A 23,062-nucleotide genomic window follows, 5' to 3' on the forward strand; every position below is an offset into this window, starting at 1 on the left:
GACTGCTCCTAATGGAAGCACAGATGGGAAGGATGGTTTTCTCTGTGGCTGAACGAAGTGTTCTATGAACAGGTTTGGATCAGATTTCACTGCAAATTGAGCATATGTCATGTGAAAAGGGTACAGACCCACTCTCAGTTTAAGCAAGCAGATTTGGTTCTAAACCAGTCAAAACCAGGCAGTGGTTCAATTCTCCCTGTACTAGAAAGGGAACACTTCACACTGCCATCAGGTATCTTTATACCTACAGGCACAAGGAGGAGTTCTCTGAACAGAGGGGGAAATGAGAATTTCTGAGGCTGCAGTTGGTGCTGGTGATGCTGTGATCAGATGCTGATAACCATCAGATAGCTGGGGGCACTCAGATGAGTCAGCTGCTGAGAGCCTGAGCTCACAAAGGAGCAGCTCAGTGCTCTGTGGGCAGAGCTGCAGGCACAGCTGGGTTGTTGGTTGGCTGCACAGCCCAGAGAAGCCTGTCCTGTGCCTGCAGACCCCTGCAGAGCTGAGCCTTTGTGGGCACCTGCACAGGGGCTTTCTGAGCTCCACAGAGCCCAGGCTCTGCCCCACATCTGTGCTGTATAACAGTGACATCCTAGCTCTTTCCCTTGCATGGATCAACCCCGCTGTACCCTTTTTTCACTTTAAACTGGATGACTTTGAGAAAGTGCCCCGAAGCATCCTCACATGCTGCTGCTCTCCCATAGCTGGTGAGATCTTTATCAGTTTCTCACATGGTTGCCAAGCATGACTTCAGAGACAAATTTGGTAAGTCCAATTCTGACCTTTTTATGTTCTCTTCAGTGCTCAGGTGGCCTAGAAGGTTTTTTTGGTCTGACATAGCGTTTGTGTATATAATGGCACTGGGGCGAATAGATAAGAGTCAGCAAAAGGTGTGAAGGGAATCCACTTTCACTGGATGCCTTCAGATGACTCATCTGACCTTCCCCAGGGCCCCGTGCAGATAAACTCCAGCTCAGAAGTTTTGTCTTTGTTTGAGGAGGCAGAAATGCAGAACATCCCTCACGCTGTGATCCTGATCTGGCCAGTGCAGTGTCCTGCTGCACCAGGAGCTGCTGGGTGCTTCAGGGAGTGCTCCCTGCCCTCTGGGCTGGCTCTTGGCAGGAGGTTAATAGAGCAGTTCCTTCCTGATTAATTCCTGTCTGAGGCAAGATAGATGATTTGCATTTCTCTTAACCACATGCAAGAGCTGGGCCATACATCGATCTGATCCCTTTAAAGCCTCAGCCGTCAGCTGGGTAAATTGCAGGGCAGGACTTGGTTGCAGCCTTGGAAGTTTCCGTGTAAGCTCATGTTTATTGTCTCCTCCAGTGCTGCCAGGCTCCCTGAGATTTCATCTCCGGGCACAGGAGCAATAGGATCTGCTTTTGACCATGTGCTTGATTTGTTGATTAAATCATGACAGTTGTTTGTTTTGGGTATTGCAAAACTCCTCTTCTAAACATTGCGTATGTTTCAAGTCAACAAGAAAAGTTGCAGGCTTCACTGAGCAGATTATAAGTTTTGTGGAAGTGTGAAAACATGGCATTTGGTTGTGAAACGTATGATTGAATCAAACTTGGTCTCCAACTGTTGATATTCTGAAGAAATCTTGGCTGGCACCTTGGTATAGCAGAGTCCTCCCTCTGCCTGTCCCCAAGTTGTTTAATTTATAATTTCCATTCTCTGCCATGGTTTCCCTTTTTTTTTTGTGAGTTGAAAATTACTATTTTTGCTGCATTTATAGGGTATTTCAAGATAAGCAGATTAAAAGCATGAAACTAAGCCACAGAAGGCTTCAGAAAAATGGGGAGTCTTCTAGCCTATGCTCCTTTTTCCATGTTTATTTGGATCAAGTGCATTGGATTCAGACTAGGTTTTGACCAAGTGCAGAAGCTGCAATAGGTCTAAGTTTATTGCCTTTTAGTGACTCTGGAACAAGATGCCACTTTCCTAAACACAAATAAAACATAATCAACAAGAAGCTTGGGGAGAGTTGACACCCAAATGCATGAAACATGATTTATCTGGTTAGTATCTCCTGAATTCTCCACCCCAGTGTCTGTGATCTGGTTTTTCAGATGCCTTTCTGTGCCATGTCTGCAGAAGTGCAGCTGAAAAACTTGTGGGCATTTGCTTTTTGTTTATCATCCTCTAAAGTCCCAGCTGTTGGCTGGAGGTCATGGATACGGGCAGACTTGCATCTCAAGAGATCTGCTGTTTATTTTGCAGAAATAAATAAAAAAGTACAAGCTTGACAGTTTCTCCTAAACTTCTTGGACCTGCTTCTCATCTGTGCTGTAAAGGGATCTTTTAAAGGCCCTGTAAGGAGATGAACATGCATCCAGGAGCACCTGGCAGCACGTGCCCTTCTCAGAGCAGTGAGGACAGGTGTCCTGGCCATCAGCTGCACCAGGCAGAGCAGCAGGGCTCTGCCCCGGAGTCAGTGATGTGCTCCGGCTGCTCTGGATCCTGTCTCTGTTCTTGCCCTTTCCCATCTCTGTGGGATCAAGGCAGTTGGAGTATTGCTGCTTCTGGTGTGGGGTTTGCATTTGTGATGAGTAGGACGTGCCATTTAGCAAGCAGGCAGTGAGTAGCTACTATTGGCTTTATCTCTCAGTCTAGTTTGTGGTTGGAGACCTGTGTGCTGGTTGTGGGTTTTTATGTGCGTCACTGAACCCAGAAATTTTATTATATTCTCAGAAAAGGGTTTTGCAACAGCTCAGCTATTAAAGCCAAACCATGTAGTTTAGTAAAAAGTCTGGGCAGGAAACAACAAAATGAAATTCATCCTAGGGGAGAAGCGTGGTGTATGTAGGCTGGGACAAGAATGCAAATACACTATTTATAGGACTAGGGGAAAACAAATTTGGACTTGAGGAGTAAAAACGAAAGAGTTATCCGGGAAAAACCAGCCTCGGCCCTCTGAGACACTCAGACCTGTGCTTATCCATTTTGGAGAATTCATTACATTCCAGCAAAGGAGAAAAGCTCCCCATTGAAATCCAGGCTGCACAGAGTCCCTTCCAGCAGGGTCCTTTAGGAGTTTGTGCTATGGATGACACCTGGGCAGGGGAAATTCTCAAACCAGTATTTTTTTAAGCAGTACCAAACCAGCAGAGGCCAGTGCCCGCTCCAGGGAGTTCCTGCAGGATGAGCAGGCAGAGCTGTGTGCAGGGAGAAGGGGAGGGATGAGTGCATTTGCTGCTGGTCAGACAGATCAGTCAGTGGCAGAGCCAGGAGTGCAGAAGCAGTGGCTGTGCCTCAGCCATATCCTGCCTCGAGCAGCGTGCTGTCCTCGTGACACTGCACGCTGGAAGTGGATAACGTGGGGCACACACTTTCTGTATCGTTTCTTTTACATAATTTGTGATTTTCATTTATAAATAGATGCTAAGCCCTCCTTTCCTTCCCCTGTGGTTTTTAGAACAGATTCTGACACCTCCAATGCCTGCAGTTCCCTGCTTTATTCTGGATCGTGTGCTACTTTTGGGCCATTTGCCTGTAATTAGTGTTCCATATAACGAAATGTGGAGCTCTGGTTTATAGAGTATGCTGATAGCTCATCCTTCTTCCAGGAAAAATAAATCTTGCCTGATGGGAGATCCTACACTAAAATAACAGATTACAGTCAGACTGCAGAGCCGAGCTGCTGCTTTAGACACAGGCCCATCAGGGCTGGCTGTACCAGTTCCAAAATCACTGTGCGATCTTGCCTCTGTCCCTAGGTGCTCTGCAGCCCTGAGGCGTTCCCAGCCATGGGGAAGGGTGAGGTGAGCCAGGGGCAGCAGCAGCTACATCCTGCAGTGCCCTGGGAATTCCATGGACAGGCTCACAAACTCGCTGAGCTGTTTGCCTGGGGCTGGATGTTGTGGCTGCAGTTTGTATATCAGAACACAAATCGTCATTGGCCCTTCCCTCGAGTGGCCTCTGCAAAGAGACAAGGCTTGGGTGATTTCTGTCTTCCTTCTCTTTTCCATGACATAGCTGTTGCACAGTTGGGAAGCTGTTTCTCATTTGTGTAAGCTGATTTTTGGCATACCGGGGGCTGTTGAGTCTACAAACTTCCTGCATCCTCTTCTTTCTGCCTGTCCTGAGGGGCCCTTGCCCATCTACTCATCCCAGTGTCAGTGTCCATAGAGGGGTAAAGGACACTGAGAAGAAAGAAAATTTAAACCAAGCCCCGAGCAGGAAAATCCTTGGGACAGCACCTGCAAGCTCCTTTCTGCCATGGCAGTGAACAGGAGAGCCCTGTGGACAGGCTGCTGTGGGAAAGGACGTGTGGCAGTGAGAAAGCAGAAGGTCAGCACTGAGGCAGCCCGTGACACGTGTTTGCCCCAGAGTGCACAGGGCTGCCTGCAGGATCCCAGCTCCTGCAGGATCCCAGCTGCCTGGAGGATCCCAGCTCCTGCAGGATCCCAGCTCCTGCAGGATCCCAGCTCCTGGAGGATCCCGGCTCCTGCAGGATCCCAGCTCCTGGAGGATCCCAGCTCCTGGAGGATCCCAGCTCCTGCAGGATCCCAGCTCCTGCAGGATCCCAGCTCCTGGAGGATCCCAGCTCCTGGAGGATCCCAGCTCCTGCAGGATCCCAGCTCCTGGAGGATCCCGGCTCCTGGGGATCCCAGCTCCTGCAGGATCCCGGCTCCTGGAGGATCCCGGCTCCTGGAGGATCCCGGCTCCTGGAGGATCCCAGCTCCTGGAGGATCCCAGTTCCTGGAGGATCCCAGCTCCTGGAGGATCCCGGCTCCTGCAGGATCCCAGCTCCTGGAGGATCCCAGCTCCTGGAGGATCCCAGCTCCTGGAGGATCCCAGCTGCCTGGAGGATCCCAGCTCCTGGAGGATCCCGGCTCCTGGGGATCCCAGCTCCTGGAGGATCCCAGCTCCTGCAGGATCCCAGCTCCTGGAGGATCCCAGCTCCTGGAGGATCCCAGCTCCTGGAGGATCCCGGCTCCTGCAGGATCCCGGCTCCTGGAGGATCCCGGCTCCTGCAGGATCCCAGCTCCTGAAGGATCCCAGCTCCTGCAGGATCCCGGCTCCTGGAGGATCCCAGCTCCTGCAGGATCCCGGCTCCTGGAGGATCCCGGCTCCCCTGCTCCAGAATCAGGGGAACTCGGGGCAGAGCTGAGGGGCTGGTGCAGAGAGGGCAGCCAGAGCACAGCAGCAGCAGCCCTGGGGTGACACAGGGCCCAGCACATGGCACACAGGGCAGGCACAGAGCCCCTGGGCTCTGCCTGGCACACAGCAGCAGCGCGGCAGCCACTGGGGCCCAGGCACTGCTGAGCCCACAGCCCAGTCCCTCCCGAGGCTGGCCCTGCCCTGCCCTGCTCTGGCCAGAGGAAGCAGAGCAGGGGTGGAAAAAAGGAAGTGCTGTTAGCCCCTTTATATAAAAAGGGGTACTGAGAACGAGTGGTTGGGATTTCCAGTTCATTGCAGGCCTGGTGCTCCAAAGCCCTGCTGGGAAGGTGTGGTGGAAAGGCTCCTCTGGTTTCAGCAGGGGTGGTCAGGGTGAGAATGCAAAGGGGTGGCTGAGTTTCTAGGACATGGCAGTCCTGGATTGCCTCTCCTTGGAATGGCAGTGCTTTGCATTGCTCTGGGCATTACAGGAATTGGAATCACTTCAGTATTCACACACTTCTTGATAAATCTCAGACTGCATGGCACTGCTGTCAGAATTTGGTGTGTGGGCAGCGACAAACTTGTTATAGCTGATAGTTGTAAGGAATAGATTGCTCATAAAACATGCTCTCAACTAACTTCACAGGAAAGCACTTGAACTGTAAGAGGAGACACATGATGGTCAAAGAATCCATGTTTGTTTTTTCCTTTATGTTTTCAGTCTGATCATGTCCCAGATGTAAAATTTGTTGACTAAGAACATGTTTTGGTTTATAAATCATGGATCAACTAACTTGCTTTGAGGCATTGTTTTGTTAGGAAGGTTTTGAAGCTTAAGCCTGCCTCATGGGAATGTGTGACACAGTGAGCAATCTTTGGAGAGTATTTTCTTTTTGATAAGCAAACATAAGGCACAAACAATACTCCTTTTTGCTGTTTTATTCTTTTGTGCCCTAAGTGAAGAATTCTGTGTAGTGCATTTGCCATGAGATGGTCAGGAGATAAAACCTTTGGAATAAAACTTTAGAATGGAAGATGTGCAGAAATCATCTAGTCCAACTGCCTGAATTTTTGTTCTTTTAAGTTAGCTGGTTTTAATGTTGATTTTGTAATAGAAATGCCCATCAGATAACAGGCCTCAGAGTCTTTGGGTACTTTGGCTATTCCTTCCTCAGAACTGCTGTTGATGGGGGTTTAGAGCAGGTCCTGCCTTCTGCTGGAATGCTGAAGAGCAAAGATGCTCAGTGTGAGGGAAATGCACTGCGTGGATTTCCCCAGAGCTCGTGGGAGGATGTCACTCCTGTGTCATGTAAGGGCCCTGCTCCCAAGCCAGCACACCCCGTGTACAAGCACAGCCTGGGAAGGTCAGCCCGTGCCCAGGAAGCTCAGAGTTTGTGTTCTGGTCCCCAGGTGAAGCTGATTGACTACATCCACCGGCAGCGGCAGTGCAAGCTGAGCGTGCCCCTGAGCGACCGCACCGCCGAGCTCAACAGCTACCCCCGCTTCAACGACTGGCTGGACATCGTCAACGTCAGGAAGGAGGTGGTGCAGGTAAGGAGGGGACACAGCCCTCACAGCGCCCTCCTGTCCCTTCAGTACATTCCCAGCTGCCTGTGGCTCTGAGAGCCACGGCAGGCCTTAGTCACTCACTGCCTTTCTGATACTAACAGCACCGTGCTGCACTGTGTTCTGTGGCCAGCATGGGCCAAAACAGGACCAGTGTTACAGTCTCACACACACACACGTAGAGCTCAGTTCACTGACAGTTAAGGCAGAAAAGGCTTTTTCTGTTCTTTTTCCCATTTCTGCCTCTGCAGGCCAGGTCACAATGTTCTCATTCAGTTTCCTTTGATCGCTAAACAACCACAATTTTTCTTTGACCTCAGCAGCAATCTGCCTGGGTGAAAAATTCCACAAATTGTCATGGAAGTTATTCCAGCTTGGTTCTGATGTAACTAAGCGGTCTCTTAGTTAAACAGTATGGGTTCAGGACCAAGTTGTTCCTTTTATTTCCTACTGTTCATTTTGAGCGTGGTGCTGGTGCTGCCTTCCAGCCCAGCGAGGTTTTGGGTGGCACAGCCTAAGGTGCAGCAGTGGCAATGAGAGGACAAAAGCAGCCTGTTGCTGTGGCCAAACTGCCAGGCTCGCAGCTAGTGTTGGTTTCTAAGGTTACTGGAATTGCCTGAGTCTAAAAGAATGTCTTTGTAGCTCTTTTATAAATCCTTTGTGATGCCTACAGAAAGGAGGGGGGAAGAGGTGAAGGAAAGGGAGGAGGGAGGTGGACAGTTCAAATCTGCTACATCCTGCTAATTCAGGGAGGTGAACAAATTCGGGTTTGGTCTAAGGCAGAAAGAATTTCCCAGATCTGTATTATTTTGATTTGTGCTCTCTTGCTGCCCTGTCCCAAGCAGTGTCCAATCGAATGAACTCTGTTCCTTCCGGGACAGAACTGTAAGAAGTGTACAAAGCACTGAAATTCCTCTGGGATTCCAAATGTATGGTTATCTTTTAAGGGTTCTGCATCCATTTCATGCAGCTGCAGGCAGCTTCTGTAGCACTTGTATTAGCTGGACAGCAGAACTGCAACACCCTGTGGGTCATTAAAATAATTTCTGAGTAGGCATGCTGGAACATGCTGTGAGCTGGGAGAAGTGGAAATAGCTGGGCTAATAAACTAAGTGCTCTGCTCTTGCAGTGTTTTTTTTTTTGGTCCTGTTATTTCACTGCTCAAAAAATAGCCATGCAGCCACTGTTGGTGTTGGACACTGACATCAGCACAGTGCTGAGCTGTCTGGGATGAGTTACCTTTCAGAAATGTCTCAGGTATCATGGGATCATTCCTGCTGTTGTTTAGATTTCATACAGCACGTTGAACTGCATTTCAGCTGAAAGCTTTCAAAATGGAAATCACTGACAGAAGGAGCTTTAATAGGTTAGTTATTACAAAACCTAGAGTGGTGTCCTGCTTCGTGCACACTGCCTGTGAGAGGATGGGGAGGAGCCTTTGCAGACAGGGTTGAGCAGGTCATGCTGTGAAAATGGGGACCCTCGAGTGGTTCTGGCTCTGTGCTCTGGGGAGCAGCTTCCCATCTCTCAGATACTGTTAGCTCGCTGTAAAATGGAAATAGGCATGCTGGGTTTCCTTCTGAAGGCTTCCAAAAAATGGTGCAGAGAGGAGGAAAACTGCACAAGTGTCACAGTGTGGTCACACTGTAGAACAGCCCTCTCTTCTTGTGCCTTTTAGGCTCTGAAACTAGTTGGAGAGGTGGCCAAGTACCTGTGGAGTCTCAGAAGAGCTGCCTCAGAGCCCTGCCCTGGGCACCTCTGAGAGCTGAACAGAACAGGAGGTCTGGCACAGGAGGAGGGGCAGTGGAGGGCTCTGCTGCCTGTCAGGGACAAACCAGGAGAAAGGCCAGGGTTGCATTGGGGTTTTTGCTTTTTAAAATGGTTCTGATTCCCTTCGCCTTTCTAGTGCTACTGGAGGGAGTATTTTCAAGACTGTGCTAATCTGTGACATAACGCTGTTGAAAAGCAGCCCAATTGTAGGAGCTCTTTAGCTCAGCGGTGAGAGGAACAATGCTCTGTTTCTCTGTCTCCCCTCCCCTCCCCTCGCTCCCCCCAGTCCTCTCCCAAATAAAGCTGCCATGCAGGGAAGCACAGAAGCTCCCAGGCTCTCCTGTCAGAAATAGAGCAGCAGCTCCAATTTAGAATATCTGCTGACTCCTCTGCTCCTGAGTGAAAACTATTTTTGCTCAGTGACTTGCTCTAGACATTGTGAAGCTCGAAAGCTCTGGTGATTATAATTGCTGGGCTCCTTTATTTCTTTGAAAACCTATATTTAAAACGAGAATAATGACTGCCTGTAAAATCCTTTAGTTGTGGAGGAGATTACAGCAATAACAATGCAGTGTTTATGGCACTGGGCAACAGCTAGAGCTGCTGAGAGCACGGACAGCGGCGAGCCGGTGACGCTGCGCCGGGTGCGAGGGCTGGGCTGCGCCGAGCTCGCGGGCCTGCAGGTAGGTGGGCACTGCCAGCCCAGCCTGGCATCCTCCTTGGCAATACTCAGCTCCTTCCAGAGGGGTAAGGGAACTGGGAGCCCCCAGCCCAGCCTGTGCTATTCCTGGGCCTTTGTTACTGTTCCTCTAATCAGTTGCCAGACAGATTTTTATCGTAGAAAGTGGCAGCAGGCTCTGCTTTGGAGCTGGGCTAATGTGGTGCTGTAACTTGCTGTTTAAGTGTTTTTCTAGGGAATGCTGGAGTCCTTGTTTTTGCTTAGGAGTTCTAGAATCTGATCAGTTCTAGAGATTGATTAATTCTAGAGACCGATTGTATGTGTAGTTTAATGCCAAAAATGATGTATAAATGGTTAAATATGGTGGGATGAAAGTGAGCAAAGAGGTACTTGAACTGAGATCTAGAAAAGATAGGGCAAGGAGCCCTACAGACAGAAGGTGTGCTCATGCTATGTAGTCATCTTGAGTGGATAAAAGTTGCTCTGAAAACGGTCCTAGAAAAATACATTGATCTGGATTGTCCTGCTTGCCTTGGGAGTTGGAGTCAGGAATTGGGAGGGCAATGGGAGAGAAGGAGGATGGGAACAGAGTGCTCTCTCCACTCTTGAGCTGATGGAAGAAGTCTCTTGCAGAGCTATTTACTGGGTTCTGAGCTTGGAGTATGTCTGCCAAATAGAAGAGACTAAAAAAATTCTTTTGGCTTATTTTCTGCAGCCCAGAAAGTGATTTTCTCTGCTTTTATCACTGTGCTTCCCAGAAACATAACTATTGTATTTGTTCCCACGTGTAACTTGTCACTGTCTTAAAAACTAACTTAAGAACAGAGTCATCTTCTTATCATCTTCTGAAGCATGTCTGGACCGGCCCTGCTGGCTCTGGAGCAGGGGTGCCAGTCAGTCAAGCTTGGAAAGCTGTTTTTAGAGTGGATAACTGTCCTGCACAGGGAGGGGCACATCCTGCCCCGGGCTCTGGCCATCAGCAGGGCTGTGTCACCAGGGAGACTGGGAGCAGGTGGAGCAGGGCTGTGGTTGGGGCTGCTTTGAGGCTGTTCCTTTTGGGAACAGTCTGAGTCCCAGTTGTACCCTTGTGCCCTTTTCTGGGATACCTCCTGCCTGCCTGTGAAGCCCATCCCCAGCCAGCATTGATGCCAAGGAGCTGCAGAGCTGAGCAAGGCAAGGGCAGGAGCAGAGCAGGAGGGGCTCATGCCTTGAGCAGGAATTGTCTGCCCAGGGCCTTGTGCTGCCCCTGTGAAAATGCCCCTGCCAAGGGTGAGCCAGGGCCTGGGGCTCTGCCGTGAGCCCGGGGCAGAGGGTTCTGTTAGCACAGGGTGGCCCCAGCTCACAGCAGGTCTGTCACTGGAGGAGCTGGGAGGGGTTTTTGTGAGTGCATCCTTTGGATGGGGGATAGAGGAGGCAGATCTGCCTACGCCTATCAGGTTTCCCCAGCTGTATCCTCTCATCTTTTTCTGTCAGCATATCTGCATGAACAGGCCATGAGGACCGTGGCTGGCTCTTGGGGATTTCCATGGGTCTGGCAGCAGGAGCTCTGGCTGGCCAGCCAGATAGCAGAGATCCTGGATGTGCTAATTGTGTGTATGCAAATTAATTCTGTCCTGCAGGCTTCCTAGAGCTATAAAATTCCTTCAGTGCTCCAGCTGAAGGCCCTGCCCAGTGTAAACAGCTCCTGGAAGAAAGTCTCTACCACTGCCAGGGCTCCCCTTCCCTGCCAAGGGCTCCAGGTGCCCCTTGCAGCTTTGGGCACTGTGAACCCTTCATGCCTTGAGGTCAGCCCGAGGGATCTGCAACTGCTGCACCTGTCTGCCACAGAAGAGTAGTGACAGCAGCTCTCCTGTCCCCAAAGAGCCAGCCAGACACAGTGCCTGAGCCTGTCAGCTGCCCTCCGGCCTCTGCTGGGAGGTGGAACAGTGAGGAGGGTGATGTTAGGTGGAACTGTGGCCTGTTTATGCTTACAGCTCAATGCAAGCTGGAAATTTCAATTGAGAGGCTTTCCAGAATGCCCATAAAATCTCCAGGAATTTAATAATACAGCAATTTTTCAGTACCTTCATTGCTGGGCACCAGAAAAACACTGCAAAATAACAACTAGCAGGCACAAGATGTTCTTAAGAGCATCTTTACATGCTTTGCTTAGAGCTATCAGTGGGAATTTAAGCACCTTATGTAATGGGCTTTCTCTTCTAGCATCTGCTGCTTCACAGGAGGATGATTGGAGAGGGAATGTATTGATTTAAGAGGTGGCATTTGGGGCCTTGACAACTGTCCAGCTCTACAGGAAGAGCTCTGGCTACTGGGTCGAGGAGCAGGTCAGGCTGATTTTGCAGAGTGCCTGCAGCAGCATTAGCTATGTAGGCTTATCTGCAGGGTGGAATCTTTACCAAAAATAACCCCTCCACTGTGTTAGATACCAGCATTTTTGCCATGTTTCAGGGATTTAAGTTGGACACTAGACAAGATTAAAGACTGTTGTGAACTCTTCACCTGGACTAATTGAGACTGACCCTTGGATGGCTCCTTGCATGCACTGGTACTCACTTTTCTCTCTTTAGACATGTGCACCATGAAGTGCAGTCTGTGTCTGATAAGCAGGAGGGCTTCAGGGAGAAGTCCTCTTACCTGTTGTAGGGAGGAATCATTTCCTGCTTTGGACTTTTTAGCATCCCTTCTGCTGAGCAGTGCATGGTTAGGCTTTAGATTTTGCTGGCAGTTATGAGGTGCTGAAGATTGAAAGCAGATTCTATCTTCTGCTTTTTCTCTGTTTTTAAAACTGACCTTATTAGTAGAGTACTGTCTGAATATCTTGCAGCTCTCCCTGTCAAGACAAGGTGTGCCCAGAGAGGTGGTGTTGAGCTTGGTCCTAATGCAAGCCTTTAATCTGCATTTTTAAAGCTGTTTTTAAAAAAGGCCTCAGCACCCACTGAAGAAGCAGGTAAAGAGAGGTCAGCTGGACCCACATGTCTCACCCTGAGTGGTGAAGAGTTGGAGTAACCCCTGTGCAAGGGCTCAGAGCCCACCACGTGCCCCTGAGCAGGGGCCCTTCTCCCCCCAGAGCCGCTGAGCCAGGGCAGCAGCAGAACCCGTTTGAGAGCCGCCCTGAACTAGTGACCCTCCTCACTGCCACACTGCCTGGGGGTGACACACACCAAGGCAGAGCAGGCCAGTCTTACAGGGATCAGGTTGACCAGTTTTATATTAAGCCACCACATATGTGCAGCACATGAGTGGCTGTTTAAAGAAAGCCTCTTACTTCCCCTCCCTCCCCCTCTCTGAAGGCTTATTTCTTTTGTCGCGTGTCATGGGGGCTGGCAGCAGGTTCAGAAAGTCTGAGCTCTCCCAGCTCAAGGTCATTGGGATTGTTTAAATATAATCTCCTTTTCTGTACTTTCTACTTTCCTACAACTTGCTGTTCTGTCTTTCTAAAATTAAACTACTGAGCAGAAGAGGAGCTTGGGCTTTGTGTGTGGGTGCAGTCCCTTCAGGGGGACTGGGCCTTGTGTGAGAGCTGAGCTGGGGGTGCAGAGCTGGGACCATCATCAGTCAGCTCTGGGCACAGAGAGACTGCGTCCTTCAAAGGGAGGGGGCAGTCCTATGTCCTGCATCATGGTGGTGCAGATGTGCAGAAAAATGAATAATACCCAGCATCAGTTGTGATGTCTGTGCTTTTGTTATTCTTCTGTTATTATTTGTTATAAAGATTAGTTACAGGGAAAAAGAAAGAAAGTCTACCCAAGCTTCATTGAACTCTGTCTCTGCTTCATGCTTACTGCTCATTTAAATTCCTGGCCTCCCTTGAGTCAGCTGTGTTTTGTGTTTCATCCAGTTCAGGGCATGTGACAGAAGATACAGGATGTGTTTCTTAGACTTCTGCCCTTTCTTAATTTATTCTTTTTGTTTGCTCCATGCCACAGTAACTAAAATTGGAAACTCTTTGTGTTGCCACCTACAGAGCTCCAAAAGTTGGGGCAGTTGGGCACTGTCACAGCTGAAAGTGCTGTGTCAGCTCTCAAAGCCAGAGTCTGGCTTAAGAAAGATGCAATTGTTAAAGGGCATTCAGCACATTCACGTCTGCTTCTGGGTCGGAAGTGGGGTTTAAGGACTAGAGGATTCCAAGCTTTTTGTTTCACCAAGCAGTGACACACACTTTTGAGTTTCCCCTTCAAATAAAGTTCAAAGCCTTTTATATAGTTTGATTCCAGGAGTCGAAACTTTAGGATAAAGGCCAAATATTGTGAAATTTGTGATCTCATTGTGAGAATAGGCAACAGGGAGGTTTGTTTAGGCAGAACTTTACAGGGAAATTCCTGGGTAACTGGGCTAAGTATCCTGGTTTTGTTTATTAACCACAATTGCTGCAGACTTACACTGGAAACATTTGAATGGGGGAGGAGAGAGAGACACAGCTCAGTTCTGTGTCAGGAAATACCAGATCATTTTGTGTTTTCCAGGCTCTTGTATCTTTTGTGTCTGCCTGATCTGAGCCTTATCACTGTGGGGCTTTGGTGTATTAAGATGTAGAAGGAGTTCTGCCCAGATATCTCTCCAGGCAGGATATGGGTAAGGCTGGTTCTCTGATGGAGGAAAAACTGCTTGAGGAGGAGGCCGCTATCTTTGTCAAAACATTTCTTTTTTGTTCTAATAAAGAAGTAATTTTCCTCACTGTTTCTGCTGTTCACTTCAGTCCTGAAGAGCCAAACATCCTTATCTGACTCTTTTTCAGGTTTTAGACCTGTTTTATTTCTGACCCTATTTTTAATGAGAAAGTTAAGTTTCATTAGTAGCTTTGCTAAAATTTTCCACAAGGGGAGGAGTATTTTGGTCCCCTGTAATCCTAAGTGGAATAGCAGAGGATGACCAGTCCTGGAGGTGCAGAGCACACTCCCACCCCAGGCAGGGGAGAGAGCAGCTGTGGGCACTGCTGGCCGTGCCAGAGAGGGGCACTGCCCAAAGGAGTGAGCCGTGAGTCAGCCCAGGCAGTGCCACTGCTCACAGTACCCGACAGGTGACACTGCTGCTTGTACACAGAGCAACAGAAAGGGTCTCTCTTGCCTTCCTGCAGAGAATACCAGAGGAGCTGACCCTGGATGCCTTACTAGAAATGAACGAGTCAAAGGTGAAAGAAACAATGAAGAGATGTGGAGCCAGAGACGAGGAGTGCTCCAGGCTCAACGGGGCCCTGAGCTGCCTGCGGAAGGTGACGGAGTCAGGTACACACTGCCTTGTTCTCCTGGGGCCCTGGTGTTCCCCAGCCCAGCCCCATCTGCTGCCTTGCAGACACTGGGGATGTTCTGTGACCAGCATATGGCTCTGGGATGTGCACTGATCAAACCTATCTAGAGCTGTCAGCTGGGTTGGGTTTGGACATCAAGTCAGATAAAGAAATGGAAATAAATGGATGTAGAATCCTCTCCTACTCAGTAGATTATATCCTTATTAACCCTTTCTGTCAGAGTTGTGTCTAATGCTCCAGTTCATTCTCCATGGGTCAGTATACACATCCTTGACTTACTTAAATACAACCAGATTCCTTCTAGGTAATGCCTTTCCCAAATACTGCCAGCTCAGAGAGAAACCTTCCCCTAGCATTTCCACAGGCACTGTACAATCTGTTTGTACAAGAGCCTCTCCCAGCAGACTGGGACTCACATGCACCACATCTTTCTTTGTAGCAGTTATCAATCTGTCACTGAAAGGTGATGTTTCCTGTTGGTATTATGACAGTTCATCCATTTGCAAATGGTAAAGATTAGTTAATGGAAAAAATCAGCAAACAGCTCAGTCTTATGTTTCCTTTTTTCTAATCTTTCTTGTCCCAGGCTGTCAAATATTTCCCATCCACACTGTATAAACCAGCCATTGCTCAGGAGTTATGGTGTTCACCTTTTAGAAAGAAATGGCATTTTTAGGAACCCAGATCTATGTCTCTCAAAAGCTCAGCTCAGGCTCTGTGCTGAGTGTTCTCAGCCTGGGGCCCTGCTGAGGCTCAGGGGCGATGATTGCCAGGTGCCGTGGGCACCCAGAGCCCTGCCCGGAGCCCCGAGCAGCCCGGGCTCGGCTGGCTGCGGGCCGGCACTAACGCTGCTCCGTCGGACAGGAGGGGAGCCGAGGGACGATGTGCCGCTGGCCCTCCCCGAGCGCCGCGACAGCTCCTGCTCGCAGCCGGACCCCGCCTGCTCCCCGTGCGCCCCGGCCAAGGGCAGCCAGCAGCGCCCCGTGCCCGCCGCCCCGCCCTGCGAGCCCTGTCCCTCGGCAGAGACGCTGCTGGAGCCGCTGGTGCTGCCCGGGGGCAGGCCCCGGACCCCGCACAGCATCACCGTCACCCCCCCGGCCACGCCGCAGCCCAAGCGCCGGCACCGCCTGAAGCCGCCGCGGACGCCGCCGCCCCCCTGCCGCAAGGTGTTCCAGCTGCTGCCCAACTTCCCCACCCTCACCAGGAGCAAGTCCCACGAGTCCCAGCTGGGCAACAGGATAGACGAAGTTCCTCCAATAAAGTAAGTCTCCTCCCAGGCTGGAGCTGGGGCTCTCCCTGCCAAAGGCTGCCCTAGGTAGGCAGGAGAATACTGGCAATGCAGCAGCCTCAGGAGCCTGTGCAAAGCCAGAGGTGTCTGTAAACCTGACAGCACACGCTGCAGGCAGCAGTTCCTGCTCTAGCAAAGGGTGTACCTGTCACAGGAGTATCAGTGCCTAAAAAAATATATCTTTTCTTCTTTCTAGGTTCGGTAAGAGATTCTCACAGGGGTGTCTGCAGTGCCTTGCTGAGAGAGAAGAACCTGTGCTTGTCAGCTCCCTGTTGGCCATCCCTGGGCAGCCTCTGGAGGTTCTCCACGGGCCCTCCTATCCCAGAGCTTCTGTTAACTGAGCAGGAGCTTGGTCTGCCACAGAACCACAGGGTTTTACTTGGTTGCACCTGGTATTTTCTAGGATGACATAAGCAAGGCAAAGGAATACTGATGTTTCAGGGGTTAAAGCCGGGGGATGCTTATCTATGACCTCAGACAGCTGGCACAGATGCCTCTTGGTACAGGAATTTCACACCTAACCATTCAGTGGCTTTGGATATGCATTGCCCAGTGTTTCTGCAGCGAAGTTAAGACACTTGTGTGCAGCTTTCTGAGGAAGCTGCAGCATGTGCTGGAATGTGGGGTGTTCCCTGTGTGCTGAGGAGTCTGTTCATGTGGGTGATGGCTGGCAGGAGCAGGGCTGGGTTTCTCCAGGGCCACTGGGAGTTCTGGCCATCCCTGAGGTGTGTCCCAGAAACCTTGGAAGCTAATGGAGAGAGATTGGAGCAGCTTGGAAAGTGTCCAGAAGTATCTGAGTATTAAAAACAAGTATGAAAGTCCAAGCACTGCACATATAGCTAATGCCCTCTAAAACAAAAATCTCAGGAATTACTTTCAGAAATAGAAAGATTGTAAAATGAAACTGCCAGCAGAAATCTGAGCATTTCCCTGGGGAGAGCGAGATAATTGCTGTGATAAATGAAAAAGGCATTAGAATAAACTCAAACAGAAATCAAGGATTGTGGCTCCTTTTCATGTAGACCGATTGGCTGGGGTGAGGTGTCTGCTGTGGGCTCTGGTGAGTCCTGCACAATCCCAGACTGGTTGATATTCATTCAGTGAGGATTTAACCATCTGACCCGATGTTCACAGCCTTCTTTACTGCTGTGCTGGGATTGTGTGGATGGCCACACCAGGCCAGCAGCATTTCTAGGAACAGCAGCTAGCCATTCCAGCCTTTTCCAAGAGGCTGAGGATCACAGATGCCTCTAGGAGCTCCCTGGACTAATGATAAAAAAGACTGTGGTGCCATCTATGGTCAAATGAGGAGACTGGCTCTGAGCCCGCCCTGCTGCTGTGCTGACACTTGCACATTGGGGTTTGCCTCAGATGTGCAATATTTCTGTAGATTTTGTTCAGGAAATAATGCCAGAATTCTGAGTATTGGAGAGTTTTCAGGAAGTTGTGTGCTCTAACCACTGGCATGCTGGTTTGGCATTTGGAAGTCTATATCTTACTTTCTGCACTTAGCAGAAAGTTAGGTGAGCTTTCCAGAACATGTATGTTTTCATTCTTCTGGGTCATGCTGGCCCTGTAGAAAATGGAGATAATTTTCAGTGAAATAGAATATTCTGAAATCTACTGACTCTGCAGGAAAACTGGGTGATGGCATTTGTGGTAAACCAACTGGGAGTAAACCAATTAGGAGTAAAGTCTGACTTTCCACTTTAAGAATGGCTTAGACCTGATCAGATGGACTTCTGTAATCTCTAAATGTAAAACATCATGATTTATCCAATCATATGGAAACAAATACAAGAGCAACTTCACAGGGGGCAAATCAGTCTGAGCTGTGTTCCTGTGACTCCTCATGGCTGGAGGTGCTGACCTGGGCAGTGACTGCTCAGTTTCTGTGCAGTGAGCACATGTCAGCAATGCTTCCCTAAACCCTCCTCTTGTTCTCCATCAGAGCTCCCCCAGGGATCCCCCCAGACGGTACGAAGAGACTTTGGCTTGGCTGTGACTCACAGGTGAGCAGGGACTGGGGCTGGCTGTAGCTCACAGGTGAGCAGGGACTGGGGCTGGCTGTAGCTCACAGGTGAGCAGGGACTGGGGCTGGCTGTAGCTCACAGGGGAGCAGGGACTGGGGCTGGCTGTGACTGACAGGTGAGCAGGGACTGGGACTGGCTGTAGCTCACAGGTGAGCAGGGACTGGGGCTGGCTGTAGCTCACAGGGGAGCAGGGACTGGGGCTGGCTGTGCCTCACAGGTGAGCAGGGACTGGGGCTGGCTGTAGCTCACAGGTGAGCAGGGACTGGGGCTGGCTGTGACTGACAGATGAGCAGGGACTGGGGCTGGCTGTGACTCACAGGTGAGCAGGGACTGGGGCTGGCTGTGACTCACAGGTGAGCAGGGACTGGGGCTGGCTGTGACTGACAGGTGAGCAGGGACTGGGGCTGGCTGTGCCTCACAGGTGAGCAGGGACTGGGGCTGGCTGTAGCTCACAGGTGAGCAGGGACTGGGGCTGGCTGTAGCTCACAGGTGAGCAGGGACTGGGGCTGGCTGTAGCTCACAGGTGAGCAGGGACTGGGGCTGGCTGTAGCTCACAGGTGAGCAGGGACTGGGGCTGGCTGTAGCTCACAGGTGAGCAGGGACTGGGGCTGGCTGTAGCTCACAGGTGAGCAGGGACTGGGGCTGGCTGTGACTCACAGGTGAGCAGGGACTGGGGCTGGCTGTAGCTCACAGGGGAGCAGGGACTGGGGCTGGCTGTGACTGACAGGTGAGCAGGGACTGGGGCTGGCTGTGCCTGACAGGTGAGCAGGGACTGGGGCTGGCTGTGCCTCACAGGGGAGCAGCCAGGGACAGAGCCCAGCAGCCCAGGCAGGGCCATGGTGGCACAGGACTCTGAGATGGGTTTGCAGTTGGGTTGGGTGTCTCAGCTGTCAAGTTCAGCTACCTACAAATGCTCATTTTCCCTCAGACACCAGCTAATGTCAGTTTTCCCTCTCTTGTCTCTGGTAGGTTCTCTACAAAGTCCTGGTTATCTCAGATTTGCCAAGTGTGCCAGAAGAGCATGATGTTCGGGGTGAAGTGTAAGTACTGCAGGTGAGCACACGGGGATGGTCTCCTTCAGAACAGCCTGGAACTGGACTCACCACAGCCTGCAGTAACTCCTGGCTCTTGATGTGATGCACTTTTGGCAGTGGCATCATTTTTTCAGTCCTTCTGACCTGGCAAAGGGATGCTCCTGGCACAACTCACGCTTGAAGGTGGCAGCCTGACACATGAATGAACCAAATTAGTTTCCTTGCCACAGGCTTCCTAGCTCGTCCTGGGCAAATCTTGTAGTGGGAGCTGGATCCCTAAATAACAGCCAGGATATTAATTTTTGTCTCTCTCTCAGGCTTGTTAGTCCAGAGGACTGAGATTTCACTATTTCATGGTTGCTGGCTGAGAGTCAGTGAAAGTAACTCTATTAAAAAGAAATCAGATGCTAAGATATGTTTGTGGTTTCATTAGGCTGAATAATAGAATTCTCCATGTGAATGAATGCCTGCTGCTCTGGGGCTGAGCATTCCAGAACTCCTTCTGAGATTAGCATAAGAATTACAAATTAAGGGTAGGCTTCCTCTTTTTGGGAAAGAACAAGTTGCTATTTAACATGTAATGGTTATCTTTCAGATTAAAATGTCACAACAAATGTACTAAAGAGGCACCTGCTTGTAGAATATCCTTCCTTCCCAGTAAGTAATTTTCTACAAATTCTTGGGACTTCAATGTAATTGATGGTATGGAAACAATAAAAAGTCTCATTAAAGCTGTTTCTCTCCCTTCTTCAAACTGTTTTTCAGTAACAAAAATAAGAAGAACAGAGTCTGTCCCATCTGATATCAATAATCCAGTAGACAGACCCACAGAGCCCCAGTTTGGAACTCTCCCCAAAGCACTAACTAAAAAGGTACGAGGTGGCTGGGGCATGTCCAGAGTCCCTGGGGAGCTGCAGCAGGGAGAGGTTGGATCTCACTGCTTGGAGTGAGAGCTTTCACTTTGCAAGGCTTGGATATGAGACATTTTGTCCCTGTAAAACAGGGGTTGTGCAGAGCTCCAGGTGCTTACTCAGCACAGCAATGCCACCATCAAGCCTGGGAAGGAACAAGTTCCCTCTGTCTGTTGTGCAGCAGGCCCAGGGGAACTCCTCCTTTCTCTTTATTCTCTCTCACGAGTGGCTTTCCCTCTTTGCAGGAGCATCCACCAGCAATAAACCACCTGGACTCCAGCAGTAATCCTTCCTCCACAACCTCATCCACTCCCTCTTCTCCAGCACCTTTCCAGTCTTCCAACCCTCCCAGTGCGACGCCGCCCCCCAACGCATCCCCCATGGGCCAGAGGGACGGGCGGTTCAACTTCCCAGGTAAACTCCTCCCTGCCAGACTCTGCAGAGGCTGACCAGAATTCAGAGGCACTTGTGGGTTTCTGAGTACGTGGTTGTGCCTTATAAACAAGGTGTAAAAGTGTATCTTATTATCTGATAAAATGAAAACGTCTTCCTTAAAACTTTTAAAGGGTATCAGCAAGATATCTTTGCAGGGAACAGATTACTGAGGAACGTTTCTCCTTTTCCTTTTTGGAAAAGGACTGAAGAAAAGAGCTATTTTTTTCTCCTCCTTTCCCCTTTGTGCTGTACAACGCATGCTGCCTGCAATGAGTGCTCACTAGGGGCTTTCAGTCAGGAGGGAGGTGCTTGGTGGAGCAGGCTGTAAAAGTGAGAGCTGGAATGAATTACTTTACCAGACCCTTTCAAAATATAACCCACAATCAACACCAACTTTTAGACCACTGTCAAGCATAACTGGTGGAGAGAGGTTTACCCTTCATGCCCTATGGATTGAGAGCCCCAGTGTGCAGCTTTAACCAGAGCTGAGAGGGGCAAGTATCTCTGACAAGGGCAAAGATCTAAACAGTGAGAATAAATGCAATTCCTTTGACCTGAAGTCATATGGTGCTCAGTAGCTACTACATCTGGCCTTCAACACTGCTGAATTTTGCATCAGCTTCTGACCTGTGAATTCAAGTTGCTGTTTGAGTCTGCTAAAAAGGACCAGAGGCAGTTCAGTGTAAGGATTCCACTGCAGCTACTTTGCATTGGGACAAACTGCCCAGATTCACTGAAAAAATAAAAAAGGCAGATGGTTCATGAGCTTCAGCTTCTGTGGGGCACCTCTGCAAAGCTGAGACACAGAGCACATCACATCACACCTGATGTGGGCCTGCCTTGCACATTCCTGGGCTCCCCCTTTGCCCACAGGGCTGTTTGAGAGAGGTGGCACAGCTTGTGTGTGATACCTGTCATCTGTCAGGGCCCTCCCAAAATGCATGTGCTGAGATTCCCCCCAGCAGGCTGATAATCCACTAATCTGTTCCCAGCAGTGACCTGGGGCTAATTCATTGTATGCATATGAGGCACTCACGGATGATCCTCTAACTTGTTTGTGTTGTTTTGTTTTTTTTTTTCTCCTGGTATTTTTTTCACTGTTCCTTTTTTACAAAACCCCAATTAATTAAAAAGCTGCCTACTACCTTCAGCATAGACAACAGTTTGTCTTCCCAGGTGAGTTGATTGTTTTAATTCCACTAACCAACTTCTACTGCCAAAATATAACTTGTTTGTAAACCTCTGCATGCTGCCCAAGAACAATCATTCTGCTTTAAAAAACCTGTCTAAAACAATCCAGACTTTCTCTTATCTCAGTGTGTACTCAGGCCTCTCTCCCCTAATCTGAGGTAGTGACTTGATTTATGTATTGAGATGGAACTTTGAATATTTAGCTGTAGAACATTTGTTTTCTGCTGTGGGATTCTATTCACATCCATGTTCCTCCTTTCTAAAGATTCACTTTTATGGCTCTGTGCCTGGCCAAAAGGACTTCACAGATAGGTGGGGGAAATGGAAGAGGACTGGGCTCAGCCAACATGCAGGCATAGGAGAGATGAGCATAGTTTTAAATCAGTAAAAGAATAAAATCACTTTGTCTGTGGTTGAGTTTATAATTCCTAAACAAGAAGCAAATAGTTGCTATTGCAGTGTTAAAACTTGCAGTCTATAGGAGATTGAAGTGTAGAAGATGTATCATAACTGTTTCTACTTTCCCAGAAATTCCCAGTCCTGCACAAACAGCACAGCTTCCAGAAACTGCTGCAGACACTAAGTAAGTAGAGTTTTAAATCTTTTCATTTGCACATCATTTACCTGGTAATCCTCAAGCCAGCCCAGAAGTGCTGTGTTATGGCCAAAACCAGATTTAACACCCGAGAACTCCCAGGGGAACTTTGGTCAGTGAGGGTGGTGCTGGTATTGCCAGTTTTATAAAGCTGAATATGACACTTAACTCTAAATGGCTCACTAAGGAGTCCAAGCCTTTAATATCTTGTCCTGGTTGTGTGAAGGGTCAGATGAAACAGAAGCTGGAGTTCTGTAACTTGAAGGGCACGGCCCACTGAGCTGCAAGCAAACAGCTCTTTCAGGATCCCAATTGCAGGGCATGGAAAAGCTTCCAGCCTGCATTGCCAGCTGCTCCACTGCAGGTGTTTCAGGGGTAGGAATGGGACATCTATTCCTGGAACACAGTGTAATAACAGAGCCATGCCACTGCCAAATCAATTCCTGCCACTTAATTATCAAGAACCACTTCCAATCTTTGTCCCTCATTTGCCAAAGTGAGCTTAGAGTCCTTCTCTTTTATATGGAGCAGGAATTGTGTTTTTCTCTGCTTCTGCAACTGTCAGGATCTGTTCTGTATTGGCTTCTTCTGCTCCCTGATGGCAGCACAGGCCCCCTTCCCCAGTGATGTCCTCCCTGTTTCTGTTGCAGCGCTGCCCAGCAGCCGGGCACGGGCGGAGGCGCACGGGAAGCACAGGTGGGTTTGTGGTTTGCCCCGGAGGTCTCGGGAGCAGCCTGTGCTGCTGGGCTGCTCTGCCAGCCCCGGGGGACTGTGAGCACCCCTCTCCCTTCCCTTGCTGGGCACAGGTGGAGGAAGCAGAGGCGGGTAAGTCGGAGCCCGAGGACGATGAGGATGAGGTGGAAGATTTGCCCAACCGGCGGCCGCACCTGCAGGGGATGATCTACCGCAAACCCAGCCAGACCAGCGTGTACCTGCAGGAGTGGGACATCCCCTTCGAGCAGATCCAGCTGGGGGACCCCATCGGCCAGGGCCGCTGGGGCAAGGTCTACAAGGGCAAGTGGCACGGGGAGGTGGCCATCAGGCTGCTGGAGATCGACGGCAACAACCAGGATCACCTCAAGCTCTTCAAGAAGGAGGTGATGAACTACAGGCAGACCCGGCATGAGAACGTGGTGCTGTTCATGGGAGCCTGCATGAACCCCCCTCACCTAGCAATCATTACCAGGTAGGGAGAGAGATCTT

General features: G+C 49.8%; 1 protein-coding gene across 1 annotated transcript in view; it reads left to right on the forward strand.

Moving 5' to 3' along the window:
• KSR1 (kinase suppressor of ras 1) overlaps positions 1-23,062 on the forward strand; it is a 49,795-nt gene that overhangs the window by 19,286 nt on the left and 7,447 nt on the right. The window contains exons 2-14 of the mRNA XM_036395098.1: positions 6,523-6,663; positions 14,202-14,349; positions 15,237-15,633; positions 15,857-15,861; positions 17,612-17,672; positions 18,663-18,746; positions 19,323-19,384; positions 19,493-19,599; positions 19,884-20,052; positions 21,208-21,249; positions 21,793-21,847; positions 22,510-22,555; positions 22,666-23,045. Of these exons, the coding sequence (XP_036250991.1) occupies positions 6,523-6,663; positions 14,202-14,349; positions 15,237-15,633; positions 15,857-15,861; positions 17,612-17,672; positions 18,663-18,746; positions 19,323-19,384; positions 19,493-19,599; positions 19,884-20,052; positions 21,208-21,249; positions 21,793-21,847; positions 22,510-22,555; positions 22,666-23,045 (1,697 nt within the window). The remainder of the gene's footprint in view (positions 1-6,522; positions 6,664-14,201; positions 14,350-15,236; positions 15,634-15,856; positions 15,862-17,611; positions 17,673-18,662; positions 18,747-19,322; positions 19,385-19,492; positions 19,600-19,883; positions 20,053-21,207; positions 21,250-21,792; positions 21,848-22,509; positions 22,556-22,665; positions 23,046-23,062) is intronic.

This window comes from Molothrus ater, chromosome 21 (assembly GCF_012460135.2).
Source record: "Molothrus ater isolate BHLD 08-10-18 breed brown headed cowbird chromosome 21, BPBGC_Mater_1.1, whole genome shotgun sequence".
In the NCBI taxonomy this organism is placed as follows: Eukaryota; Metazoa; Chordata; class Aves; order Passeriformes; family Icteridae; genus Molothrus; species Molothrus ater.